The 27,317-nt window shown below is 43.6% G+C and overlaps 1 protein-coding gene across 25 annotated transcripts in view; it reads right to left on the reverse strand.

Annotated features, from left to right (window-relative positions):
• The window catches only part of CAMK2D (calcium/calmodulin dependent protein kinase II delta), a 1,139,541-nt gene that overhangs the window by 381,016 nt on the left and 731,208 nt on the right, over window positions 1–27,317 (reverse strand). For all 25 annotated transcript variants that reach the window (XM_069631027.1, XM_069631047.1, XM_069631025.1 and 22 more), the window contains exon 5: window positions 14,734–14,799. In XM_069631027.1, the coding sequence (XP_069487128.1) occupies window positions 14,734–14,799 (66 nt within the window). The remainder of the gene's footprint in view (window positions 1–14,733; window positions 14,800–27,317) is intronic.

The following is a 27,317-nucleotide window of genomic DNA, read 5'->3' on the forward strand; positions in this document are numbered from 1 at the left end:
CGGTTGCCTTTCGAAGACCCATGCTAAATCTGAAGGCACTACAATGCATGTATTCCCGAAAACTGTTGATCGAATAAGAGAATGGGTCAGACATTGCGGATATCCACTGGATGAGCTGGAAAGTAGAGTCCAACAAGTCTTACAGGACAAGAGCGGTGATCGATACCGCATCTGCAGCCGGCACTTTTCCTTGGACATGTACACAACTTCTTGGGTAACAAAGAAGAATAAACGGCGAACGACACAGAAATTGCGCAAAAACGCTATTCCCACTCTATTCGTCCACATTCCACCACCGGTGAGTCAAGGGCTCCGGATTTAGCTTTAGGCCTTGCGGTAGTGTGTAGGTAGCCGAATGGATTAATTGATATTGTAGGTGTTCTATCCCTTGTAATAATTTCGATATTGATATGAGTGTATAGTTTTTTGAACAATGACATTTATCAATATATTCTTTTTCGATTTCATAACCCACAAACGCAATGTATATATACATGGGGACAGGGAACTGTGCTGTATTGAGCATTTTTCAAGTATTCTGTCGGCTTACATGGCTATTTTTAATATTGGCATTTCATTATCAATCATTAATTGACCTTTACAACTTCTTGACTATCCCTTCAATCTGAAGCAAGAACATTCTACATCCTTGACGTGGTCGCAGTTATCAACCACTTCTAGCGCGTATCAGGTAATCTTACTAGGCTAATCCGCTACATACTTGTTTTATGCATGTCAAGTAATAGTTTTATTCTATCGTGTAATTATTTTACCGAATGTTTGGTTACTGCTTTCCAATTGATATACACCTTAGTTATCGTCCACTGGTGTTTGTTTTCAGTTATAATTAGTGTTAATAATACTAATGCAAGTACTGTCTTTCAGGGAGATACTGAATAGTCTGCCACATCTACAACATTTCTAGATGTTCTTCAACAGCAGGAGGTATGGATACTGACAGCTCCATCGAGCGTCATCAACAGAGCTGGAATTCTTGTCGTTTGATTGGTCTACACAATGTTTCATTCGTGGTTAGCCGTTGATATGTACCTGTGCTGTCGACCCCAGGTGTGTGTTATGTTTTCACAATTGTAATCCTCACTAATGCAAGTACTATGTTTCAGGCAGTTGATGGAGATTTTAGAGACGAACATACTCCATTGAACTATCCTTGCAAGCAAATAGTTTCTGATCGGCTGTAATAAATAAAATGAGTAATATTAATGAAGTTTTGCTAGCGAGACTAATTATCATTTTTTTGTTTTCATAACAGGCATTTGATCCCATTCTGCCACTGCCATCTGTTTGAGACACCGGCGGATGGATTCTTCAGCAGACACCTGCAGCTTTGTGTCAACAACTGGAGCACGATCACCATATTATGGGACAATCGCCAAGGGCCCACATGCCCTTACGCTGGACTAGTGGCTAGAAGCAACATAACCTTTAGGCTGGACTAGTGCCTAGTTGATGGAACAGCCTTGCGGTTCACCGTGCTTCCAAAGTGATTCTTTTTACGAAAATGAACACCCTGTGTACCATAAAGGAACAGCGCACGACTCAAGATGAAATGGAACAGTTATTGCGGATACAGATAAAAGAAAATAAATGGCTTCCGGAGTTCTTATGGCAATTGCTGAATATTCTCTAAACATTTAATGTGAAATAAATGTACTTTACCAAATGTACCGTGTTGCTGTTTCATTTTAAAGTACAGTTTCATATTCCGAATTGTGGCGCGCTGTGTTGTGAGTTGATCTGTGTTGGTTTCCGGGTTCTGTGTGGAGTCGCGCAGAAGACGACTGGGCGCGTTTGCCTACGCAGCACAGTAACGTCACGGAGAGAGGCGGGGAATATGAATGTTTTGATAATGTCAGGCTCAGGGGTGGGGGAATTGATTTAGTGCCGCAAAAGCAGGTCAGCCAGGGCAATCGGGGAAAAGATAGGATTATCAGAAAATGGCGGCTCACTGGTGCTTGTTTTCGCGTGCGTTTAATGGATGAAAACTCAGGTAAGGTCCATAGGAAAGTTTTCTAAAATCGAGCCACTTAGGCTTAAAAAAACATGGCCGACCCTTAGGGACAATAACATTTTTTACTAGACCATGCCTTTAAGGATCATAGTCACTCCCTTAGACGTAAAGCACATGAACCTGAGAGCAAGGCAATTTGGTGAACTTTCCTTCTTTTATGAGGAGGTTCACTCTTCTCGGGCCCAAAAGCAGGGCATTTCCTGTGTACGCTCCTTCCCCCCCGAAATGATCTTGCACAGGATCCTCTTCCCTATTTAGACAGTTCAGCGGGCAAGTTCTGAACTACTCATTGAGGAACACTGGACTGGTAAACTGTCGTCAAAGCTGATTAGAAAGGAGCATCTAAGAGCTTTGTGCAATAATTCTGTTAGAAAGGTTGGTTTTAATCTTGACCAAATGGTTGGTAGGAGCAACATACACGTGTTTCCATTCATTCGTCAACACGCTCTGGCTTAAAACAGTAGACTAGCCAAGGTCCCGACACGGCCAAATCATTAGCAGAGTTCTTCTATACAACGGCAGTCACCAAAACGTGCATCTTTCTACGCGTTAATTGTGGCGTTGCATCACCAATCGTGCAACAAGCCCCCAATCTAGCGGATAGCACAAAGCCGTGGACGGAGGAGTGGAAGAACATCCATCTCACTTTTCATTTGAGCTCAGATGAGTCCACTGCTTCCCCCAGCCACTTTTCAAAATGGGACATTTGGATCTTTCATAGAGTGAAAATTAGATCCGAATTTCCACATTCAAGCGGGGGGAGGACCCTGGCTCCAAAATGCAAGAACCCACCTTTCTTGCATTGGCATCACGTTTGTGGCGAGACTGAAAAAGTGCATTGCCTCCAAAGGCAAATTCACAATGCTTGTGTGCATTTCAGAGTTGATTCTAGGTAATTTAACCAAGACTGGTCTACTGTTCCGCACCACAGTAGACATGGCCCCAACAATGGCGTCTACCTTGGTCATAACCAAATAAATATTTTCTGTAACAGTGAGCAGTTGTGGTATTTCAATGTACAGTGCCTTTGTTCTGAACTGTCCATCTCCTTTTAGAACAAAATATTTAGCCATCACTGTGGTAAGGCATGATTTCAAAAGGCAGCACATTTCATCTAAATTAAGCCTCCGTCATGTTTCTGCATCTCTGTCTCTGGATGGCGCTGTCTGCAGACCTGCGGGGCATTTTCTACCATCTTCAGAGAAGACCCTAAATAACTATTTAACATTTCCCTTCACAAATCTGTATATCCAAAAACATGAACTTTAATTCCCATAATGCACCTTGTGGGCAGTTCTCATTCCTTTATTATTCCTATGCATCAGTCTTGGAACCACAATCCCAGAAGCCCTAGAGATCAGTGCTGCTTTCACTTTCCCAGGACCAGAGAGGGAGGAGGCAGATTACCTTCAGGTGTGCTGCTCCAGGTGCTGCTAATAGGCCTGCTTCAGCACAGGCCAGTCAGTATTTAAACAGCTGCATGCAGGAGCACAGGGTTCTTGCATCAAGTTCGTTGCCAGTCCTTTGTGTCGTAAGCCTCGGAATTCTGCGGTTTTCTGTTGCTTCCAGAGCCTGCTCCTGCGCCCTGTGCTCCCTGCTTTGCAGCCCTGTTACTCTGTCTACTCTCCCCTGCTTGTCCCCTGCACCTCTGTGCTTCCTGCACTGAAGCCCTGCTCCCTTGCTTGCAGTCCTCTGTTACCTGTCTGCAGCCCCTGGCTCTCTACCACCAATTATCTTGTCCCCTGCCTGCAGATCCTTGTTATATGCCCATAGTCTGTTACCTGGCTTTAGCTTCCAAGTTTCCAGTCCTGCCCTTGTTATTTCGGTCCAGATTTACAGTTCCTTCAATTCCATGTTACCAGTCTGCTGTTCAGTCCTTGTTTTCCTAGTCTAGGATTTCAGTCCCAAGTTTTCTTGTTCCTGGTCTATAGTTCAGTCAGCTGTTGCTTGATTCCGGTCCTTAGTTTCTAGTCTGCAGTTCCAGCCTCCTGTCCCATTGCACTTAGATTCTTTTCTACGTGTTTTTCCTCCTTTCATTCCTGGTCTCTGTCCAGACCCTTGCTTACTTTGACTGCCTATTCTTCCCTAGATATTACTTTTACTGTTCTAATCCTCACTCATGATTCTGTTATTCATTTGTTCAGAGTTTGGCTGCTGGGTTTGCCAGCAGGCAATCTCTGCCCCTTCCTTTGTCTCGTTTTACGTGTAGTCTATATTGAATTAAATGTAACAGTGTGCTGTGTTCTGCTCCCTCAGAGGGCATCGGCTGTAGGTTCCGGCTGGACCCATACTGGCTTGTCTAGTGTAAGTACACTCATTGTTCGTCCCCTAGGGTCCAGACACAGAAGCCACTCTTGCTGGCCCCTTCCATGGGCTTGCAGGGAGTGGTGCCTGTAAAATTAACACAGAGGTATTGAGCTTCCCTTATATCTGGCGGTAGTCTCTAGTCCAACCTGTGTGTACACCCCTAGTGGGATTCCTCATGCTTTGTCCAGTGCATGGTCCCCATCCCTTCTTGTTCACCATTGAGGTTGTCCCTTTCCTCCTGTTCATTTGCTCTGAATTACCTTGTCTGTTCTTCCTTCTTGTTTAGCCTCCTGCTGTATGCGCTTGCCATTCCCCTTATATCGGCATTGCCACCTCAAACCTACCTGGGTGCCCTGTGTAACCTCTGACAGCCCCTCCATATAAACAACCCATTGGCTGCCATTTCAACAACTTTGAAGAAATGCTTGAAAGTTTTGATCGCCAAGAAATGAACATCCAAAACAGAGTTTCCTATTTTTCGTGTTCTTTTGATGTATTTTGCAGTATTGAAATAACACAACATACCAAATGTATTAGTGTGTTTTTCAACAATAAAAAATGACCGAATCATTCCACGCAACGCACATCTACTAAATAAAAAATTCACCCTTCACTACAGACTACCAAACTCAATGGTTCCATTGGAGTCGTACATAGTTATCAAACAACAATGTTTCTGGAGAGGTAAAGGAGGAGAAGGCATCTTGCACAGGATGCATATTCCATTATTTCAGGAATGTCCCTGTTAAATATTGCCTGCTAGAGACCCAGCACGTCTCCAAAAAGGACACATATCTCTGAATTGAAAAAAAGAAATACATCTGTGCATTTGCATAACTAGATAATCAAATGAGGGCTGCTAGGAGACGACTGAAAGTAATGGATAGTCCCTCGATCTTATATCGATACACGCTTCAACCGCTGACAGGAAAATAAAGAGCATGTTGAGAAGTTGAAAAGCAAGTTAAACAACACATGCAAATGTTTCACATCGCTCTCCAGTCATTTTGCAACAGTGCTAGAGTTGCATTATCTCAGCCTTCAAATGTCCTTTGACACGGAGTCTGACGTCAGTGGACACAGGAGCCCTCAGATGCTGGTGGAGAGTCACACAATCAGGTGAACATGATTTGCTCCAATAGTGCATAGCTTGGTCTTTGACATAATAGAACATCATATTCTGAGATGCTTCTTTGATCTGTGCCCTCCTGAGATGCACAAGGAAACTGTCTCCTATGTAGGAAAGTACTTCTGCTACAACTTTTCTCCTGGAGATAGTGCGGCTAAACCGATCACTCAATATCTTGGTTTGGGAAAACTAAGACACTTCAATAATAGAAAGAAGACATTATCATATGCAACACCGATGGATGGGGAGGTGGCAGATTTCTGAATACTACAGATGTAGGCAAAGTTCAAGAATAACCCCCCAATCCGAATTACTCCTCCTGTACACACAACACTCCTGCTGTGGCCAAAGCACACTTCCCTGGAGAATCATTTTCCTTTATTGTAAATGCAGATACCGGAAATCTACCTGAATACACACACATATTAAGCGGCAAAACAGCCTCTGAAACATCTAAATGAGCAAATGGATTGGACCCAAGAGCAATTCTCAGGTAAGCCTATCCGATCAGAGCAGAGAATTTGAAGACGGGTAACCAACCTATACAACTTGGTGGAGAAACATCGTGGGGATGTTGCACAGTCTTAATGCAAGGAGTCTGCACAGAAGTTGATGGGAGCAGGAATTGTAGTCAAGAGTGCACCTATCTGTAATTTCAAATATTTGTTTTCTTACTATCTTTAACTGATTCACAGATTTCCGGATCCTCATTTAGGCAACATACAACCCAACAAGTTCTAATGTGAAAATTGTAAGGATGAAGAGAACCTATGAAGATAAGAATCCACAAATCAATTTAAAGCCACAACTTGTACAAAAAAGTTAAAGTAAAGAAAAACACAATTACATTGGAATAGACTATGCATGTGATTTTAAAAAGAAATCTGTATGTAGCGCAGAAAGAAGTCATTAAAATAAACCGTAGAACAGCACACAAATGCCCTTTCTTGAAAGGATTTGTTACAACACATTAAATGTGTAGAAACAGTACACGTTGACAAACAGAGCACACATATTGGTTAAAACACAAAGGTCTGTCATGGGGTAAGACGACCAACATATTTTAAAAGCTTTGGTCTGAGTCAGGATCAGAGCTGTAACTATTTACACCAGAAAAAGGGTTTCTCACGCATTATCAATGCATCAGTCAAGAACAACTGCAATAATCCCAACATAGACCCAGACAACGTTGAGGAATAGTTTTCAGTCTAATCAAAGATACAAAACAAATCACATATTAGACTGTCTTTTGGGTCCCACTTGCCAAGCATCAGAACCAGTAGCATGCAAAATGTTGAAACAAAATGTCATAAATACACTGAGAAACATAGGCAAGAAGACATTGCAACACAAAGTTACTTTAATTTCCCTGGAGACCATTTGAGAAGTAGAGTCAATGTGTCTGTGTTACCACGCCATTCTAAAAATGTTCTTTCATTTGCATCTTTTCCCAAATCTTTCTGAAGCTTGGACATACAGTTGTTCCGTTTGAAAAGAACCTTCATTGTCACTGGGCTTGGTATTGACAAATGTATTTTTTGATTCATGTGATGGATATTTTCTGCTGCATCTGGTTCTCGGTCAAGTTCAGATTTGGCCCTGGTACAAGTTTTGCAGTTCAGTGTTTAGGACTGGGGATAATGCATGTATTGGACAGGGGGGGTTCCCTTTGTTAAAAGATCATGGAGTGTTTGCCATTCACATGCTCAAAAGGAGTTTGTTGTCAAAACACAACGCAATAGAAAGCTCTTGGCGGGATCATTTGTCAGTGATTAATGAAGCCTACCTTTTGTAGGAGTTTGTCACTTAATCCAATTCTGTCATTGCTTGGAAGTCTAAGCAAGGCATGACCAGTTTTACTACCCTACTGTGCAACCAAACCTAAGCTGCTGAGAAATTATGAAATCGGTGGGTTCCTCAAATTAAAGAGCGTGTAGAAAATATTCAGATATTTACCATGAAGACAGAGTGACCTCCTGCAGCGGTCTTGTACTGAATTGCTTCAAAATATAGATTAGACAATTTTCTTCCATGGTATTTTCCTGAAACCTATTGAGGTGGAATATCCATCTTGACCACTGAGAACGTTGGCTGGCATGTGCACAGATACACTGCTTCTGAGGGTCTAGGGAAAAATGGCGAAACATCTCCCCTTTGAACTTTGCATTGATTTCATTCGATAGATTTGTATCCATGTATTCTTTTCCGACTAAAGTGAAGATGATCATAGGGGCACACTTTCAATACGTTCATACTAACCTGAAACGAGGAATGCGATCAATGTGCAGACTGGCAACGTGCTAAAGTGTGCATTACGGTATCCACCAAGATGGGAAATTCCTACGTGGTATCACAGAAGGCTGCGATATCTAATAACTGTAAACTACATTTATTGAACACTTCCACGCAAAGAAAGCCATCACTCTGACAAATTGGTCGCACAATCTGGACAACCTAGAATAGTGACGTTTTTCAATAAAACATGTTCAATATTTTTTTAAGACTTTTGTTTCGCGTGCATTCTGTGAAATGTCCTCTCTGTAGCCATATACATCCGATATCATTCGTCTCATGAGCACTGCAAGAGAATTATCCAGATAGTGGACACGTTTGCACTGTCGTGAAACCGCACAAGGGCACGCACTGTTGTCTAGGGATGTAAATTGAAAATATCAGCATCCTTGTAATCGCAGAGAAGTTTTAGCTAGACTTGATCTTCTGCCTTCTGCAACCTAATAATGCGATTATTTCTAGAGAAAGGAGGGCAGATCATACCATCCAACTTTAGTGCTATAAACTGGGTTACAGGCTGACATGAGGTCATTAGGAAATGCCCTGATGCTTGTAGAACAGTGGGTCAAAGTGCAGATCTGTGGTAGTACACAGTTGTGCTCAGTGGTCACTAGCACTTTGGGCCCTTCAAAAAAAAAAAAAAAAGGATGAGGGGTACGCAACACATTTATCTAAATGCACAATGTACTTTCTAAAAGAAATTCCATTAGCTGCATCCGTTTTCAGACTAATTATATGGCTTCTAGTAGGGTCATTTTACAATTGAATCTGAGGAAGTCCGCAGCAGCCTGATTTCTTCAAAGTAATCGTTGATCCATACAAAAACATTTTTATTTGGATAAGAATACTTGACTGCATTCCATTAAATGAAAAGCAATGTTCTATCCAATTATTGAATTCGGAGATCATTGTGCGACTGCAAAACAAATCGTTCCTTTGTGAAGTGCTACTCACGAGTCACTTCAGTGATGATTTCAAAAGTAATTTATCGGCAATTCATTTGAAAATAAATGATTTGCTGTTCGGCTTTGGCCTGCTGCCCCAGGGAAGCAGAGCTCCACAGGTGCTGCAGACCTATTCAAATCTTAAAAGCTAATTCTGTTTGAAAGCGTGTGCCTTTAAGTCACTGTTGTCCTTATTGTACGGCTGAATTGTGCTTTTGATGATAGAAGCGGGGCCCTTGAGCCACAACTAGAACACATTCCATGGAGCATTTAAGGATATAGGGCCATCACAGATTCCACTCGCCCCACCCCCAATACATAATGGCAGAAGTTTTTTTTTTTAAATGACCCCCAAAAAATCAATCAGCTGGACTGTATGTTAGATCCCCTTTGCATTAAAAATAAATGGATACTGCTTAAATGAATGGTATAAATTCATGTGATATCTTATTGTGCAATATCACCTTCAATTTTATCGAACGTGAAGCACTGCAAAGGACTATGCAAACATGTATGAGTTAATTAATCCTTCTGAACCCAATACAGCGAGAAAATGTGTAGAAACAGACTGGAACAAGTATTCCATTAAATGATCATGTGCGGAAAATCTCAGAGCTTGGAAATACAATATGTCACCATTACAATACAGTTAATCCTATTTATCGTAGAGGAAGGCCCATTACAACTAGTGAAGCCGAAAATATTGATCATAATCCCAGCTCTTCTACTACCGATGACTCACTCCATGAGGCAGAAATATCACTACTTCAACAACCAGGAAATGTCAGTGTTACTGATTGCACCATCTACAGACGTCGGCACGGGTGCTAATGAAAAGACTGCACTTCTCTCTGAGTCTTACACCTTCATTCCTCCTGCTTCTACTATCAGAACAGATTGCCCTGTGCCAAAGCAAGAAGGCCCAAACAAAGTGGCCCATCAACTAATACAGCAAGCCATGGAGAACAAATCAACCTGGCTGGAGCATGTGACACAGGTTCTGCCTAGCGACAACCTCCCAGGGAAGGAAGTCTCCTGGATGACATAGCACGCAATTCAACAAACAGTGAATTGACACTAGCTTCCCTGCTTCCATTATTTCCAGACCATGCCATGTCAGTGGCCATGAGTCCCCGTTCAGTGGATATTGTGAAGACAGTAGTTTGAGCCCTTGATCCTGGACATGTGCCAATCACATTCGATCAGCCACCCTAAGTAATCCAGTGGCACTTGCCAACAGCTCAGGGCGAGGACACTTATTGTAATGCTTGGTGGGCTGCACATTGATATAGGTATTCTCAAGTTACTTGGAAATGTGGATGAAAGTGGGTGGACTGGAACGCTTGCTCAGGCTGTTAACGCAGTTGTAAACGACTATTCATTTATAAGAGTCTCATGTGACATGCACACATAGGACTCGCCAAATTGCAACTGGCAGCCTCCAAGTAATTTTACAGCAGCCTATCGTTTCTCTGCATTGATGAAAACAAGGGTTGCTTCCCTTCTTGGCAACCATTGGTGCAGCCGTTGCCACAAACAGGTGATTACCACAAACAGTACAAATGTGCTTTGTAGAACTTGTCAAGACATCTTGAGACTGGCTATACACTCATGAACAGGCAGACACTCGCATCTTACTCCAGTTAAGTGATGCTGTGCAGCAACAGTAAATGAAGCCCTAATCTGCACTCTAGACACAGAATCAGTTCTAGCAATGACATCGACACATTGTTTTGACATTGATGAACTGGTCATGAGTTAGCAAGCGCTCCGTTTCCTAACCCTTGTATCACCTTGCTAATGTTCCATGCAATTACCGGGTGCAACACTGTGTCCTTTTCTGGAATCAGAGGCAAAAGGACTGCCTTGGACCCTTGTAGTGCATATGGATATGTCACCTCCACATTCTGTGCATTCGCTTATAGGCCAACTCAAGAGTTAGTAAAATAATTGCTTTACACACTGAAGGGATTAATAGTTTTGCTATCCAAACGTACCCGCAGCAAAGAACGGGCCAATGAGGGACGGCAGCAGCTGTTCGGGCAGAAAGGTGACAGTCTACCCCCTATACAGGGTGCACTCATTTAGCATATGAAAAGTGCTGCATGTCAGGTTGGTGACTGCTGGGCCCAAATGATGATCGCACGACTGCAGCTTCCCCCGTCGAGTAATTGGTGGTGGAAGGAGAATATGCCCGACAACCCTAGCAGAGACTATGCAAGCTTGTAGCAATCTCGTGCTATGTGGCTGCAAGTCTACAGTGTATTGCTCTTCGCGGCACACTTTGCCCTGACTAAGATAAGTAAGGTGGGAGACCGTATCCAAGTGTATTTGACTTCAATGGAGAATTTACTGTGGTGGGCATAGTAATAACTTTTTTTTAGCATGGACTAAACATAAATCATTTTAATGCCCAACCATTGAAAACAATAAAAGTCTATTTTACGTTACAAAACAAACTCCTTGTGCCATTATCTGCCACTAGACCCTTTTATACGTCTAAGATCCAAATTGGACATCACACGCACTAAAATATACACGATTCAACAAAAAGTGAGAACTAGAACAGCACATGTACGGACATATTTAAAAACGACTGCTGGGGGGTTTTACAGGGAAAATCTAAGAGGCCAATCGTCAATATTGTGTAGTCTCAACGTCTGCCATTGTTCATGCTTCTATCATCGAAGGCACAATTGTAAGTACTATCTGCAGGTCTTTTAAATTCAACCATAGTGGGAGTGAAATGCGATCGCCAAGGAGGAAGTAAGGACCATTGCAGCCTGATGCATTACTATGCACTTTGATGAAGTGCAATTGGGTTTCTTCTTCCTCCAAACATGACCAGTCTAGTGACGAGGGCTATGGAAAAAAAGTCATTCCCAGTAGTTCACAGTAATTATTTCAGAGGCTCGCATACAACATTAACAGTTCTACAAAGGAGGACAACTGACCGTTCTGATCTCTAAGGAAATACATAATTGTACTACATTTGTGGAAATAAGTGATTGGGAATTTTAGTTTTTCAAAGAACTGATTTTAAAAAAATGAAACATTTCCTGTGGCCATGATTTACAGGATACAGACCCTCTCTGACCGCAGTGGCTGCGGGGCACCAGACTGATCATCTTGGAAGGAATTCGATTTGTGGTACTTCTAGTCATGGGGACGGGGCAGTCAGGGTGCTAGCAGGGTGCTCACTGCTGGACATGAACACGAATGGTTCGAGATGGATGGGAGATAGGAAGGCACGGAGCTCCATAGTCAGATGTGAGATCCAGAAAGTAGCACCTGAAATAGGAGACCTAAATGAGGAGGAGGTGATGCCCAACAACTTGTGAGATGAATATCTGCTCTTCTTGTCCAGTTAAAGGGAGTTAAACTGGTAAAAAATAAAATAAACACTCTGCACAGCCTTGCCTTTAGCTTAAAATAGATCAATACAAGTCACTAAAATGTGGACTAATAGAATTAGATTTTCATTTAAGCATTAACAGAGTGCAAACCGAGTTTCAGGAAGCAAAGGAGTGCACTACATCAGTAACGGCGGCTACAGTCCTTATAGGCCAGCCTTTATTGCCGCCACATTATTTAGCGTTACGGGGAATACTTGACATTTACAGTGGTGAGGAGGGGCAAGAAGTAGGCTGCCAGGAAGGAACTATCCATCTATTGGTTTGGATTTACAAACCACAACAACGACCCACTATGGGTATCACACCGCTAACAAATAGACAAGGAACGGGAACACAGGCAAGGCTAGAATAGGAACTTGTTCTAGATAGAGTTCCTCGGCCGGGTGAGGTGGGATGGGATCAGAGCTTCTAGGGTGGGTCTGAAGCTGGTGCCCAGTAGAAAGGGCTTGCATTTCCAGAGCAGGCACAATAGATACCATGATGCCATTTTTCTTGTTTGGGCGCTTTGGAGCAAGCCTGGCTAATCACTGCAAGCTAAGGAGAGTGCCGAGTTTCTTACATTAATTTGAAAGTGTCCGATTGATCACTTGCAGCACTGGTTTAGTTCATCTGTAGCTTCCTTACACGTATTGGGTAATTTGTCAAGAAAACCTTATTAAACAAAAATCCAGAAAAACATTGCAGTGGCCATTATATGCCTTTGCTGGTTACAGCTCCATTTCCTGCCACTAAGTGAACCAGCAGATAAAGATGCCAGTTTCAGCTGAGCAGACATTTGAGGACACTAGTCATGGATATGCGTCTATCCCTCTCTAGCGGAGCAATGAGCTGGATCCCTGCATCGCAGACTTCAACGATATCCCTGTCCCTGCAGGAATGCATTGCCAAGTGGAAAATGATTCAGGTTGAATAACACACAGGTGCGAATTCCAGAAGAAACTAATCTGGAGATGCCAAATCATTTCTGCCGTAGTGATGGTGGGCGTGCTCACGCATGTTTCAGACAAGCTGATGTCCACAATAGAGACAGTCCGAGCATTGCCGTATAGCCGACCATTCTCCATTCCAAAATTATAGAAAGTGTACAATATTTGCACAAGATTTCAGCAGGAAACTCTGACGTGAGTGGCATTGGAGGGGTTTAAGGATGTTCTGGTGTTACATTAGCTCCAATAGGAAAGGTCTTGATTCTTAGCGTAGGCCATCATCACAGCACAGGGAAAGGCACCGGGCAGAGGGCTCCCAGACACAGGATGCACTGCTTCCATCGCCATTGTCACCTGACCCCCATTTCGCCATGGGACAGGTAGAGGACAGAGTCAAGGTCATGGCCAGCAGCAATCTATGGAGCGAGCCGGCTTGGGCAAATCCCAGGCTCAGGGACAACTCATCTGTGGCCTTCCAGAGGCCCAGAAGAGGAAGGCGGGGCTGCGAGAAGGTGCTAGGGCCAAACCTATGGCTACACACATTGCCTGTCAAGGTGGCGGAGGGGGCAAGATCGAAGGCGAATGCCCACAAGAGTTTATATTGCAACAGATGACACAAACCTAGGTGCACGTGTGCTTTATTTCCAATTTTTGCTATGTTTCTCCCCTGGTAGCCAGGTTGTGCATACATTTGTTTGCTTGTCAGCAGACGGGCCAATAGAATAAGTTGTTCCTCTTTTTTTTTGTTTTTAGATCTCAGTGTATTGCATTTCTAGGTCTCGCCTAATTAAATATAGACTCTCAGCGCCACAGTGATATGGATTCTATAACAAGGCAATACCCCTTTCTCGGTCTGGCTGCACAGTGATCTATAAAGGCCTACGGTAAGGTACATCCATTGCAATACTAAAAGGGAGGCTGTTCTTTTCGTGAAGGAGACTGGCGAAGGACTTCCGAGACGTGTTATGTCATGCTCCACACACACACTGAGCTCGGCTTTCTGTAATGTGTTGATTCAACACCTGCAAAACACAAATAAAGAGGAGCAAAATGTTCCGTGGATTTACTGGTCCCATGACCAGGCACCCATATGGGCACTACCAGCGTTGCCAGACACGTCTGTTTGCAATGCACTCCATTAGACTGGGAGCCATTTATGAGACATCCCGGGTTTCATGGGAGGGCGATACACAGGAAATAGAATAGACATTCGCTTGATTGTCAGGGCTACTGCGGATATGTTGGCCAGTGTGTGAAACAGTGTAAATAGTTTCCAAAAGCACTATGGGCCAGAAGGCCTGCAGCCATCATGGTATCGTGCTCCTAAGGCCATACTTGTCTGCAGTTTCAGGGGATTTGACCAGCAGCCTCCTGGGCGTGGAGATTTTGCAATGAAGGGGACAGTCGGCGGTGGCATCATTACGTTTCCACAGTGCCTTCAGATGTGTTCCCAGCACACTCTGGCACTCTTCACCATTGGGTAAGCACCTCCATAGTTTGGCTGGCCAATTATTTTCAGTAATGTGTCAGGCCGCTTCCCTTCCCTCCTAGAAGTATGCCTTGGTACAGCACCTCTGGCCACAGCTGTTCCACATCGTCCAGCCTTGATAACGTACAAGTGAGGTCTGCTGGAAACGTCAAGGGTGCATTAAACAGATCAACAGCGTGTCAGGGCCCAAGCACCTACCTGGCGTCTGCTTCACTATAGTATTCTCTCGCCACAATGTCCTCAAAGAGTTCCCCGCCCGTGACTCTGTGAAGGCAAAAGAGCACACAAGGTTAGAGGAAAAACAAAGGCACTATATAGAATAAACATTGGGTGAATAACACAGAACCAACCACATGAGCAACGCACAGATCCTAGTGGAAGAGGTGTGGGTCTGGGCAGCAGGGCCAGCCATCAGCTCCCCATAGACAGAGAACAAGCCACTTAACATCACTTTGCCTCCTGTCAACCTGGTTGGAGAGGAAGAGGAAGAATAGTTCCTGCTGCTATGAAGTTTATGGGAGGGACCGTGGGGGTGGAGATTGCATTCACTGTTTAAAGGGAACATCGTTTTTACAACATTTTGCCTAACTGATCATGTTTTATCTTCTGCCTTTTTACAGTGGAAAAAAACAACTCCATCGGTCTTATTTTCCACATTTTTGTAAGCATTTTGCTTGCTACGCCTTTAGAGAGGAAGTGACCTCATAGGTGGAAAGGAAGTTCAGCCAGTAGGCAAGTAAAGCTGCGAGTGCAAGGTAAAAGCAAATGCAACCTTTTAGCTAACTTATATATGCTGCTTTAATGGTCTCTCACACTCCACTTTGCATCCTCGCCTTTAAGGGCGTCAAAGCAGCTCACAAAAAAGGGATGACAGTAGCAAGCAAGCGTTCTTACACAAATGTTGAAAGTAAGATCGCAAGTTTTTTTTTTACTGGAAAATAGACACAATTTCAATCATTAATGGATGGGAACAACCGTATTTGGTAAAAAAAAACCTACATGGCCCCTTTGAATTGCAAGTTGTGGAACTAAGAGAAGATCAACGTTAAAGTCTCAGACGAGAACCTTTCTGCAACAAACCACTATTGCCATACTGCCTTCTAAAAGACACTATAGGCAGTGGTCGAAGTGGGTGGGAGCGGTCGGGAGCGGTGCTCCTCTACTTCTTTTAATTAAGTTTTATTGTTCCTATACTTTTATTCTAAAAATAAACCGTTCAGGAACGGTTTCGTTTTAAAATAACAGTGTAGGAAGAACTTGAAACTTACACTTTCAGTGCACTGGACTGGACGTTCCCTTAAACAGCAGGCACATGCATTTTGGGGTTTATATTGTGCATGGGAGGGGCGTGGTGATGGGGTTTGTGGGGAGCAGTCAGACCAGTAGGGAACATAGTTCCACTACTTCTTTTCGTACACTTCGACCCGACCACTGACTATATGCGTGTCCCATTAAGGGAGCAGCCACTATGACCATATTGCCTACTAAAAGACACTATATGCGTGTCCCATAAAGAAAGCCACTGTGGCCTACCACATATATGATCGTGTTTGTGAAGAGTTTGTAAACGTGGTCCCATTTAAAAAACAAAAACATTGATGCGATTTTTCACAAGAGAGAAAATGCACTTTTGCGTATTCCACAGTGAAATACCATGTCCAGAAGGAAAGGAAAGGATGCAGGAAAGGAGGAAGATAGCCAAGAAAAATCAAATTAACAAAAACATATTTTAATATCATAGGATTTCAGTATTAAATTGAATCATGCCAGCTCACCCAATTCGTAAAATATTTCTGCCTTTCTAAATGCATCGTCCTTTGCCACAAAAATGCTTTAAATGTACTTAGTATTTTGTCCAAATATATATTGGATTTTCCATGTAAGCCTTTCCAAGTGATGTCTTTCTACTAGACCAAACCAAAACTTTTGTCTCCATCTAGTTTTGCATTGTAAATAAAAGAATCAGATTACGGCCTAAAGATAATCTAGGTCGCAAAGCGGTTCACACTTACCCAACACATTATGAGCAGTTTCCACTATTCACATTTGGGATATCATTACTGGTTTACATTTTGCCCTGTTGGCTAATCATTGACATTTCACATTATTTGTGTGGGGTAAAAATAAGCCTAGAGCGACAGAGATGGAGAGGCAATGCAATGGAATTCCACCCAAACCTTGTTGACTCTCACTCTAACCAGCCTCCCTCGTCGGCTACAGGGCACCCTAAACTCCCTCATCCTAGGTGTATGACTATCAACTCCACTCTCCCAGCTTATGACCTAGCTCAATACTTTGCTGCAAACATTTCCAAAATTAGAGACCATCTCCTGACCTCAAACTCCCGCCTACATTTTACACTCTGCCTACTCTCCCATCAATCTCTGTCTCTATCTCCATCTCCCACTTTCATCACACTAATACTGACAACATGCTATCTCTACTGATGAAGGAAAACCCTCTTGTGTCCCATCAGACCTTCTTGCTCCTCATCTCGTCAAACCTATTAGCCCTTTAGTGGCCTCTGACCTTGCTGAACGCTTCAAACTTTCCTTCGGCTCCGCTTGCCTTCCCCTCTGTTTTCAAAACAGCCAAAGTCTTCCCTCTCCTAAAAAGCAAGGAGGTGGCCCATGTCTCTCTCCTTCTGCATACTCTAAAGTTCTTGAAAGGGTTGTGCTCAACCATTTTACCAATTTCTTAGACATCCACAACCTTCAAGACCCCCTACAAGCAGGTTTCCACTCCTGTCACTCCACTGAAACTGCTCTCAGGAATGTTTCCAACTTCGTTGCCTCTGCTAAAACACACTGACCTATCCTGTGTCCTAATTCTCCTTGACCTGCCTGCTGCATTTGACACTGCCTTTGACACGGTTGATCACTATGATCTCCTTAATACTATGTCTACTTGGGATTTGCCATCAAGCATTTGTCTGTGTTGAATCCTACCTTGAAATTTGCCAATTCTCGTTCTCCTGGAGGAACAACACCTCTCAACTCAGTCTTCCAACTGTTTGTGTTCAACAAGGCTCTATCGTGGGTCAGCTCCTCTTCACACTCTACACCTCTGCTCTCGGTGCAATAATATCCTCCTTTGGGTTCTTGTACCAACTCTTCGTAGATGACATCCAAATCTTGTTCTCTTTTCCTGAACTCTCCTCTGATCTCTCTATAAAAATTTCCAACTGTCTCTCTGCCATTAAATATTGGATGGCTTGGCACTCTCTGATGTTAAAACGCTACCGAAACACAGGTGCCTGTCGTCTCTAAATGGGACTACTGTGCCAGCATCCACTTTGTTCTCCCCAACTATGCTTTGTTCTCTCAACAAGATCACTTTTCTACCAGGACCCTCTGAACTCCCTACTTCACACCTACTTCCTCGTACTGTCATCAAGCTGGATGGCTGACGATACAAAACAGGACTAGATTTAAAGGTCTTCTCCTAGTTCACAAATGTATTCACAGTAAGGCACCTGAACCCGTGTACCCAACACACTAGGCTCTTTAAGACAAGGTAGCAATACTTTGAGATAGATGAGGATGCAGAATATACTCAAACATCAATAATGAAACTGACTCAGGAAGTTGGCAAAGTAAGTGTTTTGATATCAATAACAACATCAATGAACATCCACTCGATCTTCTCACTAAGCGAGTTTCATTAAAAAAATAACTTATATAGTAAAAACTTGTCATCACTGACCTCAATCTACGTGGCAAACTACAAAAACCTACCTGGGAAAGTGATAGGCTTAGAGGGAACACCCAGGTATACGTTCCACACTTGTCAGCAAAAGTGATTGGGTCTCTAACATCAGGTGAGCAACTAAGCCCTCCTCTAGTTCAAGTCACTATGAACGTCATCAAATACACAACGTCCTATTGGTTATACAAACTATAGGGCTCTCTATTACATGACCCTCTATAATTGGTTGGCACCCTTGAACCCCCCCGCCCCCTGTAATATTCCACACACGCTAGCAGCATGCAGGCTGGCACCCAGGTGCTGGTGGGCTGGTCATGACCAAAGCTTCCCACCTAATTAACCTCCCATCTATCATCTCTCTCGCTGTCTGCCAGTCAATTAGCCTTTGAACATGGCCTTGGAAATGTTACTTCAAGCCTGAGAATAAAAGGGATTATAGGCATATTTTGTCTCTTGGATTCAATGTAAGTGAACCCAGTATCTATTTTCATCTGACCATGTGACTGGAGACCACGTTTCAGAGCTTTTCTGTATTTGAAATACTATTAAATGATGGACCTCTGACATCTTCAATGTTCTTGCAACTCACCTCGGACAGGAGTTTGTTCTTTTCACATGTTTTGTAGCTGGGCTTACGGTGGCCTTGACTTCCTGGTGCGGGGCCCGCCAAGCCTTTCTTGAATTCACCTCCATCATTAAATCATTTTCCAACTGCGCCACACTGAAAAAGCCTTTCTATTTACTGGGGCCAAGCTCTGCTAAAGTGCGCTGTGGAACATCCATAGTCCATACATTCCTATGCATATACGTTGGCACATCATCGCAATCTATTCACTACGTAGCCAGCCTTAAGAATACTTTGTCTGCTTGCGTTACTGCATCTGTAGAATTGTAAAATGACTTGGCATTTTCTGTTTTGTTTCTGAGCATGAGCATCTTTATCTCAAGCCCGAAATGTTGCTCATCTTTAACACCTCCTCCTTAGATCCTACAGAATGTTTATGGTCTTCAGCCTGTTGCCTCTTTTCTGGATGCATCAGCTCTGCTTTTTCATGACATCATCAGTCTTATCTCCTGCTTATTTTCACACTTCCCTTGGGATTTCATTCAAATGACCTTCGTATTGTCGTCAGTGCATATATGGTTTTCTTAATTGGTACCTTACTTCCAGGATTCTTTTCAGTATAGGTATTTTCCCTGGTACTGCACGTGTCTCCCACTCTGGCTCCCAACACATTGGAGCATGGGGGTGGAGCTTTGAGTGGGGGTACTTGGCTCCACCTCGACACACTGCTGTATCCATCCTCCTCTATGCAACTCTACAAGCTTTCTTGTAATCTCTGCTCTGCCTTGACTACCCTTGTGGCTCATTGCCCTTCCTCTGCTTCCTCTTGCTTCCGCTCCATCTTCTTGCTACACTTGCATGGAATTCTCTCCCCCAGGAAACAGTCCAAATGGATTTGTTCAAAATCAAACTAAAATCCTACCCCCTCACCTCTGAGTTAACCCCTTAACCTAACTCTCTTCTGCCTGCTAGCAAACAATTTTCCCTTGATTCTAACCTGCCTCTGTCCCTCACTTCCTCTGCCTCCACTCTAGCACTTCACCCATCGCGGTCACATCCCGAGCACAGCTGCCGTACCGTTACTGTCCTTAATTTATGTATGTCCACTTATGTATTGTCCCTTGTGATTGTTCCATTTACTCCCCTCCACAACCTGGTCAGAATGTCCCTCAAACTCACTCCATTGTAAGAAGCTGTGATCACAAAAGAAAAAAATAATTGCAGTTTCGGCCTACTCCCGGATTCATTGTCCGATAGACATGAAAAGTACATTTTTGCAAGACCGCACACCCCACACGGCTGGATGGATTTGGACCAGGTGTGAAACATCTTGGACACGAAGCATCGACTCGCGTCCCTTTTGTGGTTATTCCTTGCAGAAGTTTTTTAAATATTTGATGGAAACTTGGGTGCCCACTTCTACAAAATAGATAGCCATATCTCGGATAAATTACCAAGAAACAGGGTGTTTATAAATGAAACTGCTGCCGTCTTGTTTTTGTTCTTTTCTATGGGAGAGATAGCAACGGTTATACCCATGTTATAGCCGAGGGCATCGGAAAATGAAACACAGAAAGAAGCCATTTGCAAATCAGGAAACATGCACATGCCACGAGGGTAGAGGTGGGGGGGCAGTCAAGGCGACACCAAGTGACATTTGGGAGTTGTAGGGTGGCTAGGGACCAAGTTTTCAAGACGAGGCTCAAACATATTTCCCATACCATCTGCTATAACCTGGGGTATAGCTGCAAATAGCCGACATCTCAAAGCAAACTGTGTCACAGAAACACTGTCATGGTGGGAATGGGAGAAGGCAGGGGAAGTGAGGAGGCCATCAGGGGAGTGGGGGAGATGGCACAGATCAGGGGGGGCACAAAACTTTTTGAGGGCATTTTTCCGATATTTGCGGCTTTAAAACTACCCACACCCACAGCTGTAGTCCATAAACTGGAAAGAGGCAAAGGGGGCTCCACTCCGTGCAGTAACCAGTACCAACCCTCCTTAACCTCACAGCGAGGAAGGTGCCAGCCCCATCAAGCCATGTTGCCTAATAAATTAGCACAAGTTACAAGACCACTTATAGCAACATAGCCTGAGGGGGCCAGCCCCTTCCTCACTTTGAAGCTAAGCAGGGTCAATCCCGGTTACTGCATGGATGGGATACCGTCCACAGTTCCAGATGCCATGTGTTTTCTTTGTTTTAAATATCTCATTACACAGTAACACAACACATGACATCCACATTATTTTTCTTTAAACCGTGATACTGTCAAGTCCTTGAAAGTACTGCACTCTAAAGGGGCAGGCTGCCATGAGGCCCACATGAAAAGAGCAGTTATTTCTAGGTAAGGAGCAGAGGGAATTGGAAATCCAGCTTGCACACGCGAGGCTAACTAGAATAACCTTTTGGTATATATACGATCCCGCAATCTAGTTTAAAGATCTTCTATGTTCCCAGTGCTCTTTGAGAGACACTATTTGCCTTTTGCTGAATTGCATTGTGGTATTTGTAGTTTCCCAGTCACGATGGGGGGGAATATTGCCACAATTGTACACTTTTTGCGTAACATAGTTCTATAAAGATTCATATATTTGAGTGACACTATGGTATGTGTACTTTTCAAGTGATCCTTATAAAGCAGAGTATTGGTGAAAGCCAGATATTGGGGTGAGGAGGGGAAATGATGAGAGGACAAGTCAGAAGAGAGATGGGGAAGCCTGCCCCCTCTTACCCCAGACCCCTCCTGCTAAATTCATGACAAGGGGAAAGGCCAGAAAACACTGCAATCACCCATTCTATTTTTGATGAATTCCCAACGGACCTATGATTGACAAGTATACTGAGAGGTATCCCCTCAGCCAGCCATAGCATCCAAGGGACATACAGAACTATCCATGCATGGATGAAGAGCCACAGGCTATGTTTAGAGACACCTGTATGGACAGCTTGGACTTCAGGATACAAACACAAACTCAAATACATGAAGAACACGCACTTACAGTTCTATATTTAGAGGACAGATACATATACATACTGTCATTGCCTTCATTATTTTTGCCCTTAGCCAAAGGCAGCAATGCAGAATATGCAAGGTGCAAGAGATATTGAACAAAGCTTGCAGATGCTTACAAGTGAATAACCCTATGTGACTGCAGGAGCACATATGGGACCTGACAGAGCCAAGTGTGACTATCCTATGGAAATGTAGTACAGCATGGACAATGTAGAAAGCGCATCATAAGGTTTAGGAAAAATACTGCAGGCCTCTCAGCAAGAGACAAGCTGAGCTGATTCAAGCTGGACAGAGAGCAAGACATGAGAGACAGGACCCTCAGCCTAGGTCAAGAGATACTGAAGACATTCAAATCACCAGACGACAAAGGGACCAGCTGCAGAAAATACAAATAAATCCTCATAATTCAGAGCTGCACAGCTCAAATTCGTGGTCTCTGAACACGTGACGTGGCTGAAGAAGACAATGGGCAGTGGGAAAGGACAGCTGGTCCCAGGCCGCCAGACACAGGCTGCAATAAGTATGCACCATGTGTTGCGCCGGACAGCAGAGCACTCTCATAAGCAAAGGTGGTACACACAAGTCATCATAGGTGTCCAGTCAAAATTTCAAATACATAGTTTCGAAATACAATACTTTCGAAACAAAAGGATCGAAAAAAATAATATTCAAATGCATTTCTTTAATGTAAATGTTTTTTTTTTTGGTTCGAATAGTAGAATTAGTGGTTTTTGCCAAATAAACAGGGGTGTGGGGCGGAACCCCTCCTCCCCCAACAAAAAAAACAAAAACAAATGCATTCGACATTTTCTTTTCCAATCCTTTTGTGTTGAAACTTTTGTATTTCGACACTATGACTGTCGAACAAGTGACTAGGAACCATCACCATACAGACACAATAATTCTCATCCCCTTGAAGAGTTACAAAGTGAGCTGGGAACCTTTACATATCCCAGGCCTGGAGACGTCAGCTCTAGCCAATCACAGTTTAGCACACTATGGGGTGAATAGCAACTGGCAAGAACCAATGGTAAGTCCACCACACTGCAACAATGTTAGTGAATTGGGGGTGGATCAGGCCAGTCGCCTGACATGTGAAGGCCAGTAGAATAACATCTATAATGTACTATTTAGGTAATAAAATACTCAATACCCAATCCCTTGGCCCGATAGGTTTTCTGGAGAGGGTCCCAAGTCGGGACGAAGTGCCGATGTCATCTGGAAGTAAAACTGGCCTGCGAGCCGAGGAAGAGCGAGATGTGCTTGAATATTTTCTGTACCTGTAATGAACCCAGTTATAAACCGCAGTTTGAACTTGCCATTGACTGAGTCATACGTGTATCCAGGGTGTTGGGCTCTCCATGTCCACAGACTTCCAGTGTCCTTCTGGCATACCTGGGGCTCTGTCCCCAACAGGTTGGTAGCAGCGAGGATGGTTTGCTGCGCCAGCCCGGCACCAGGTCATCTCCTCTGCCGCCACCGAACCTAAGAGTCTGCAGGACCCTCATATTTCAAGAAGATGGGAAAACGTGTGCCCTTGGAAAGGATGTCCGGAGCCCCTTGGAAATTTTCCTGCCCGAAGTCACAGAGGAGTCCCGGCAGACCGGGAAGTGAGCACCTTGTGGAGGAGCCAGCAGCCGAGCAGTGCTAGCAGAGGATGGAGTGTAAGTATTGACCCAGTCTAATGGCAACTGTGGGTGTGAGGGAGGGTATTGAGTATTGTGGAGTATTGTCAAAGTTAGTAGGGACAGGAGCAGAGGTAGAAGTCCTTCTATGTTTAGGGCACCTTCAGTTTTAGAGGTAAACGGTTCTGGTGAATAACCTAGACTATTGACTCGAGGGCACAGATGACAGAAGATAAGGAAATAAGTGGTTTTCCTGTGAGTTGGACGTTTGAGCTGAAGTCATAGATCACAATATCCCTATAAGGGTAAGCAAGGGAGCTGGCCTAGATTGTGGAAGGTGAGTCGACTGATTAAGTCTCCTGGAGTGAGATGTTTTGCTTGCGAGGTGACGCAGCGGGTATAGTTTGATCACAAGAGAATATTGGGATACTCTGCCTGGAGGCAGGAAGACAGCTGTGGGGTTTTTGTGTGGGTTGGGAGTAATGGGCTAATACAGTGCGAGTGCGGTATTTGATCTTTTGGCACTACCTGAATTAATAGATTTGCGACATCTCCCGTAGGTTTGCACATAGGACACGGAGAGCATGAGACTGTGAGGAGCTAGTATTGGAAACTTGGGATTGGCAAACGAGGTGTACCAGTGGCGGTGTGCAGAAGGCGCATGTGCAAGATTGTGGGTGTGCCTGAGGAGGCAGTGATTGTGAAAGAGGGGCGGTGCGTGGAGGATGCCTGATAAGTTGGAGCCAAAAGGGCTCATAGAAACTGAAAGGTATTGCCATTATATTGTACCTTTTTCCCTAAATAGCGGACTGTCGAAACCCTCAACTTGAGGCTAGGTAAGGGTAATGAACAAGGGAAGTGCAGGGGGACACACCTCTTCAGCACTTGTGTAAGACACTCCCACCTTATCGGGAGAAGATTTGCAAGTATACCATGGAGTGGTCCAAAAGTACTGAGGGGAAGTTAACTAAACCATGGCCACCTTGTGGAAGTTTCAACGAAAGACAAGCAAGCACTACTGACAAACATACAGGGTACCTATAAGGGGAAAGAAGTTAACAAAACACATGGCCATATTCAAGTTGTGGTGCATGTTTCAAGAGGGTGAGGAGGATGCAGCATGGCCTCAGTGGATACTGAGCCAGCAGGAGGTGAAAGAGCCAGGGCCTCATCCCTCCGCACCTCCCCATGTTCCTGCGAGTGTAGTATCCAATGACAAAGATGAGCAAGGGATGTACCCAATGTGAGAATTAAGGGCAACAGCGGGGTAATCAAATCCGACATATAAGCCAGCACCATATACTAAGGATGAGGCCGAAAGGCACAGGGCAGCCAGCTGCTGATCAAGATGCAAGCAGCGAGGTGCAGAAGGGCTTGAAGGAGCGTCTCGGAAGCATAGCCACGAACGTGACTATAGGAGGCAGATACTCCTGAAGCTGCAAGGGAAAACAGATGGAGGCAGAAGGGGTGACTAAGGCAATGGAGGGTCTGAAGAGAAGTAGCTCAGACTGGGCGGAGATATTGGATGAAGAGGACAGGAGAGAGAAAGAATGAGAGAGAAACTGGAGAGAGGACCGGGAGAGCAGGGGAGAGGAGAAAATGGAGAGGGAGGATAGGGAATGAAGGAAAGGAGGAGGAGAAGGAGGAGTGCATGCAAAGGGAGTGGGAGGAGAGCATCGAAAGAGACCTCAAAGAAAGGAAGAGAGCAGAGCAAGAGCAGCGGGATAGAAAGACAAGGGAAGTGGAATAGATCAAACGGCGAAGAGGAGTAGTAGGAGTGGGAAAAACGCAAGGTAGCTGAATGGGAACAGAGGGAGTTACAGTTGGATAAATTGGCATGGGAATGGTTTTCGCTATGGGGCTAAAGTACCTGGGCATGTGTTATTATTGCAGCCAGTCATTGTTTTCCCGTTTCTATGCTGCTTCAATGCAGTTAGTTGGCGATGTATCACAACAGTCACCAGGAGACCGGCCATAAAACAAGGAGCTTGTAGAACGCTGCTTAACCAAAGAGTGTGATCTTCGACAAATAATGTAATCTCACTGCACATTGCCTAAAAACATTTTGAGTTCTCAAACCCTGACATCTTTTATACGCAACACCACTGACAAAACAGGTCAAAAGCAGTCTGTTATTGATGAACGTCTTTGAGCGATGGGTTACAAGTGTTCTAAAATATAGAGTGGGCACAGCAGAAGGCCATAGCTAGTGGTCTGGTTGTGTTTTAAGATTGACAGTGGGCACAGCATGAGGCCATGCCCAATGACCATGGCCAAAGGCCATAGCTAGCGGTCTGTTAGTGTTCTAAAACATAGTAGGCATGGCAAAACATCTATGGAATAACAGAATCCTACAAATGCAATGAAAATATTTTAGTTAACGATCAGTTAAGAAAAGAAACATATTCCAACAAAACCCCAAAAATGTAACGCATTGGGGAACTCTGGACCGACTTAACTCTGCACGTTCCTGTTGCTGAGCCCAAGAGGACATATTTATTAGAAGGGAATGAATTCACAATGCCATAGAAAAAGGCATTATGAGGGCTATAGTATTGTAGGGGAGATCAACAGGAATTCACTGAGTTAAGCCAGTCCCGAGTTCACCAATACGTTGAATTTCAGGTTTTTTTTTGCAATAAGATTTACCTTAACTGATCATTAACTAAAGTGTTTTTCATCGAATATATAATAGGTGATAACATATAGATGTATACTTGCTCTACAGTGTTAAACTTCAAGCAGCATTCAAACTGAATCTAGAACTCTAAATATTTCCTTATCTGATATAGGTTTTAGAAAGCACTCACAGAAAACTTCTTCAGAAGACAGACGTCTGAAAAGCTAGTAAAGAAATGAATGAAGTGCTCCATTGCCAGCTGGAATTCTGCTTTTTCTGGTGCAAGCAGCAAGCACAGTGAAATCACAACTTAATGCAATTAGTCATTAAAGTTCCAGTAGTCATGCAGTTTTCTTATTACAGGCGAGTCGGGATGTCACTACTATGCTGTAATAGGTTAATTACTTACAGGTGTTTACATTGAATTTGCTGCTTTGTATTATATATGGGATAAAGTAACCTCAAAAACGTATATAATGCAAGTCACCATGGAATTCTCTGACCATTTAAAGGACCACGAACTCCAAGGTGGCTTGCAATATCCTTTGCAACATGTACAGTTGGGGGTACTTTATTTCTTATAATAGCATTTTCTACTGGAAAACTGGTCATGGTTAGGTTTCGGTTTTAACAATAGTAAAACGGTGCTTTAAAAGACATTCTTGAATATTTGCTTGTATTATTTTCAGGTCTATGCAATCTTTACTGTATTATTTTGTCAGTGTTAGTAGTTTTTCAGAATTCTTTAAGGAATTTTCATATTTCTACACTGGTCTTTTTCATTCTTGTTTTCTGTGCATATCTCTTCACACAATCCACGGACTTTTAGAAAGCGGGCATGTCCTTGATGCCCTTTTTCTATGCAACATGCATCACTCATAGCCTGCATGCATGGGCCAGAGACAGAGCTGACATTTTTTAGGAGATTTCAGACAAAAGCGCCACGTCCTGCGCTTGTGATGCAGTTTGACTGGCAGGCCCTGTCATGGTGTATGGATTCAATGCTGGTCTGTCTGTGGTGAACCTTCACTACCAGGCCGCCCGCAGATGTGTTTAATTATTTTATAACACTGCATCGTCAATTATGCTCAGAAGTCTTTGAAGCTGGAGTGTTTTCTTTTATTCTGTGTTACTCTGCTTCTTTGAGAACAATAGTCCTGACATTTCTTTACCATGCCCACATTTGTCCCACTTAATACAGCAGTGCAGTATTCCATTATGTGCAGTTTATAAATAAATACTGTCATGCC

Source organism: Ambystoma mexicanum, chromosome 6q, assembly GCF_040938575.1.
Source record: "Ambystoma mexicanum isolate Mex_15411 chromosome 6q, UKY_AmexF1_1, whole genome shotgun sequence".
NCBI classification, from domain to species: domain Eukaryota; kingdom Metazoa; phylum Chordata; class Amphibia; order Caudata; family Ambystomatidae; genus Ambystoma; species Ambystoma mexicanum.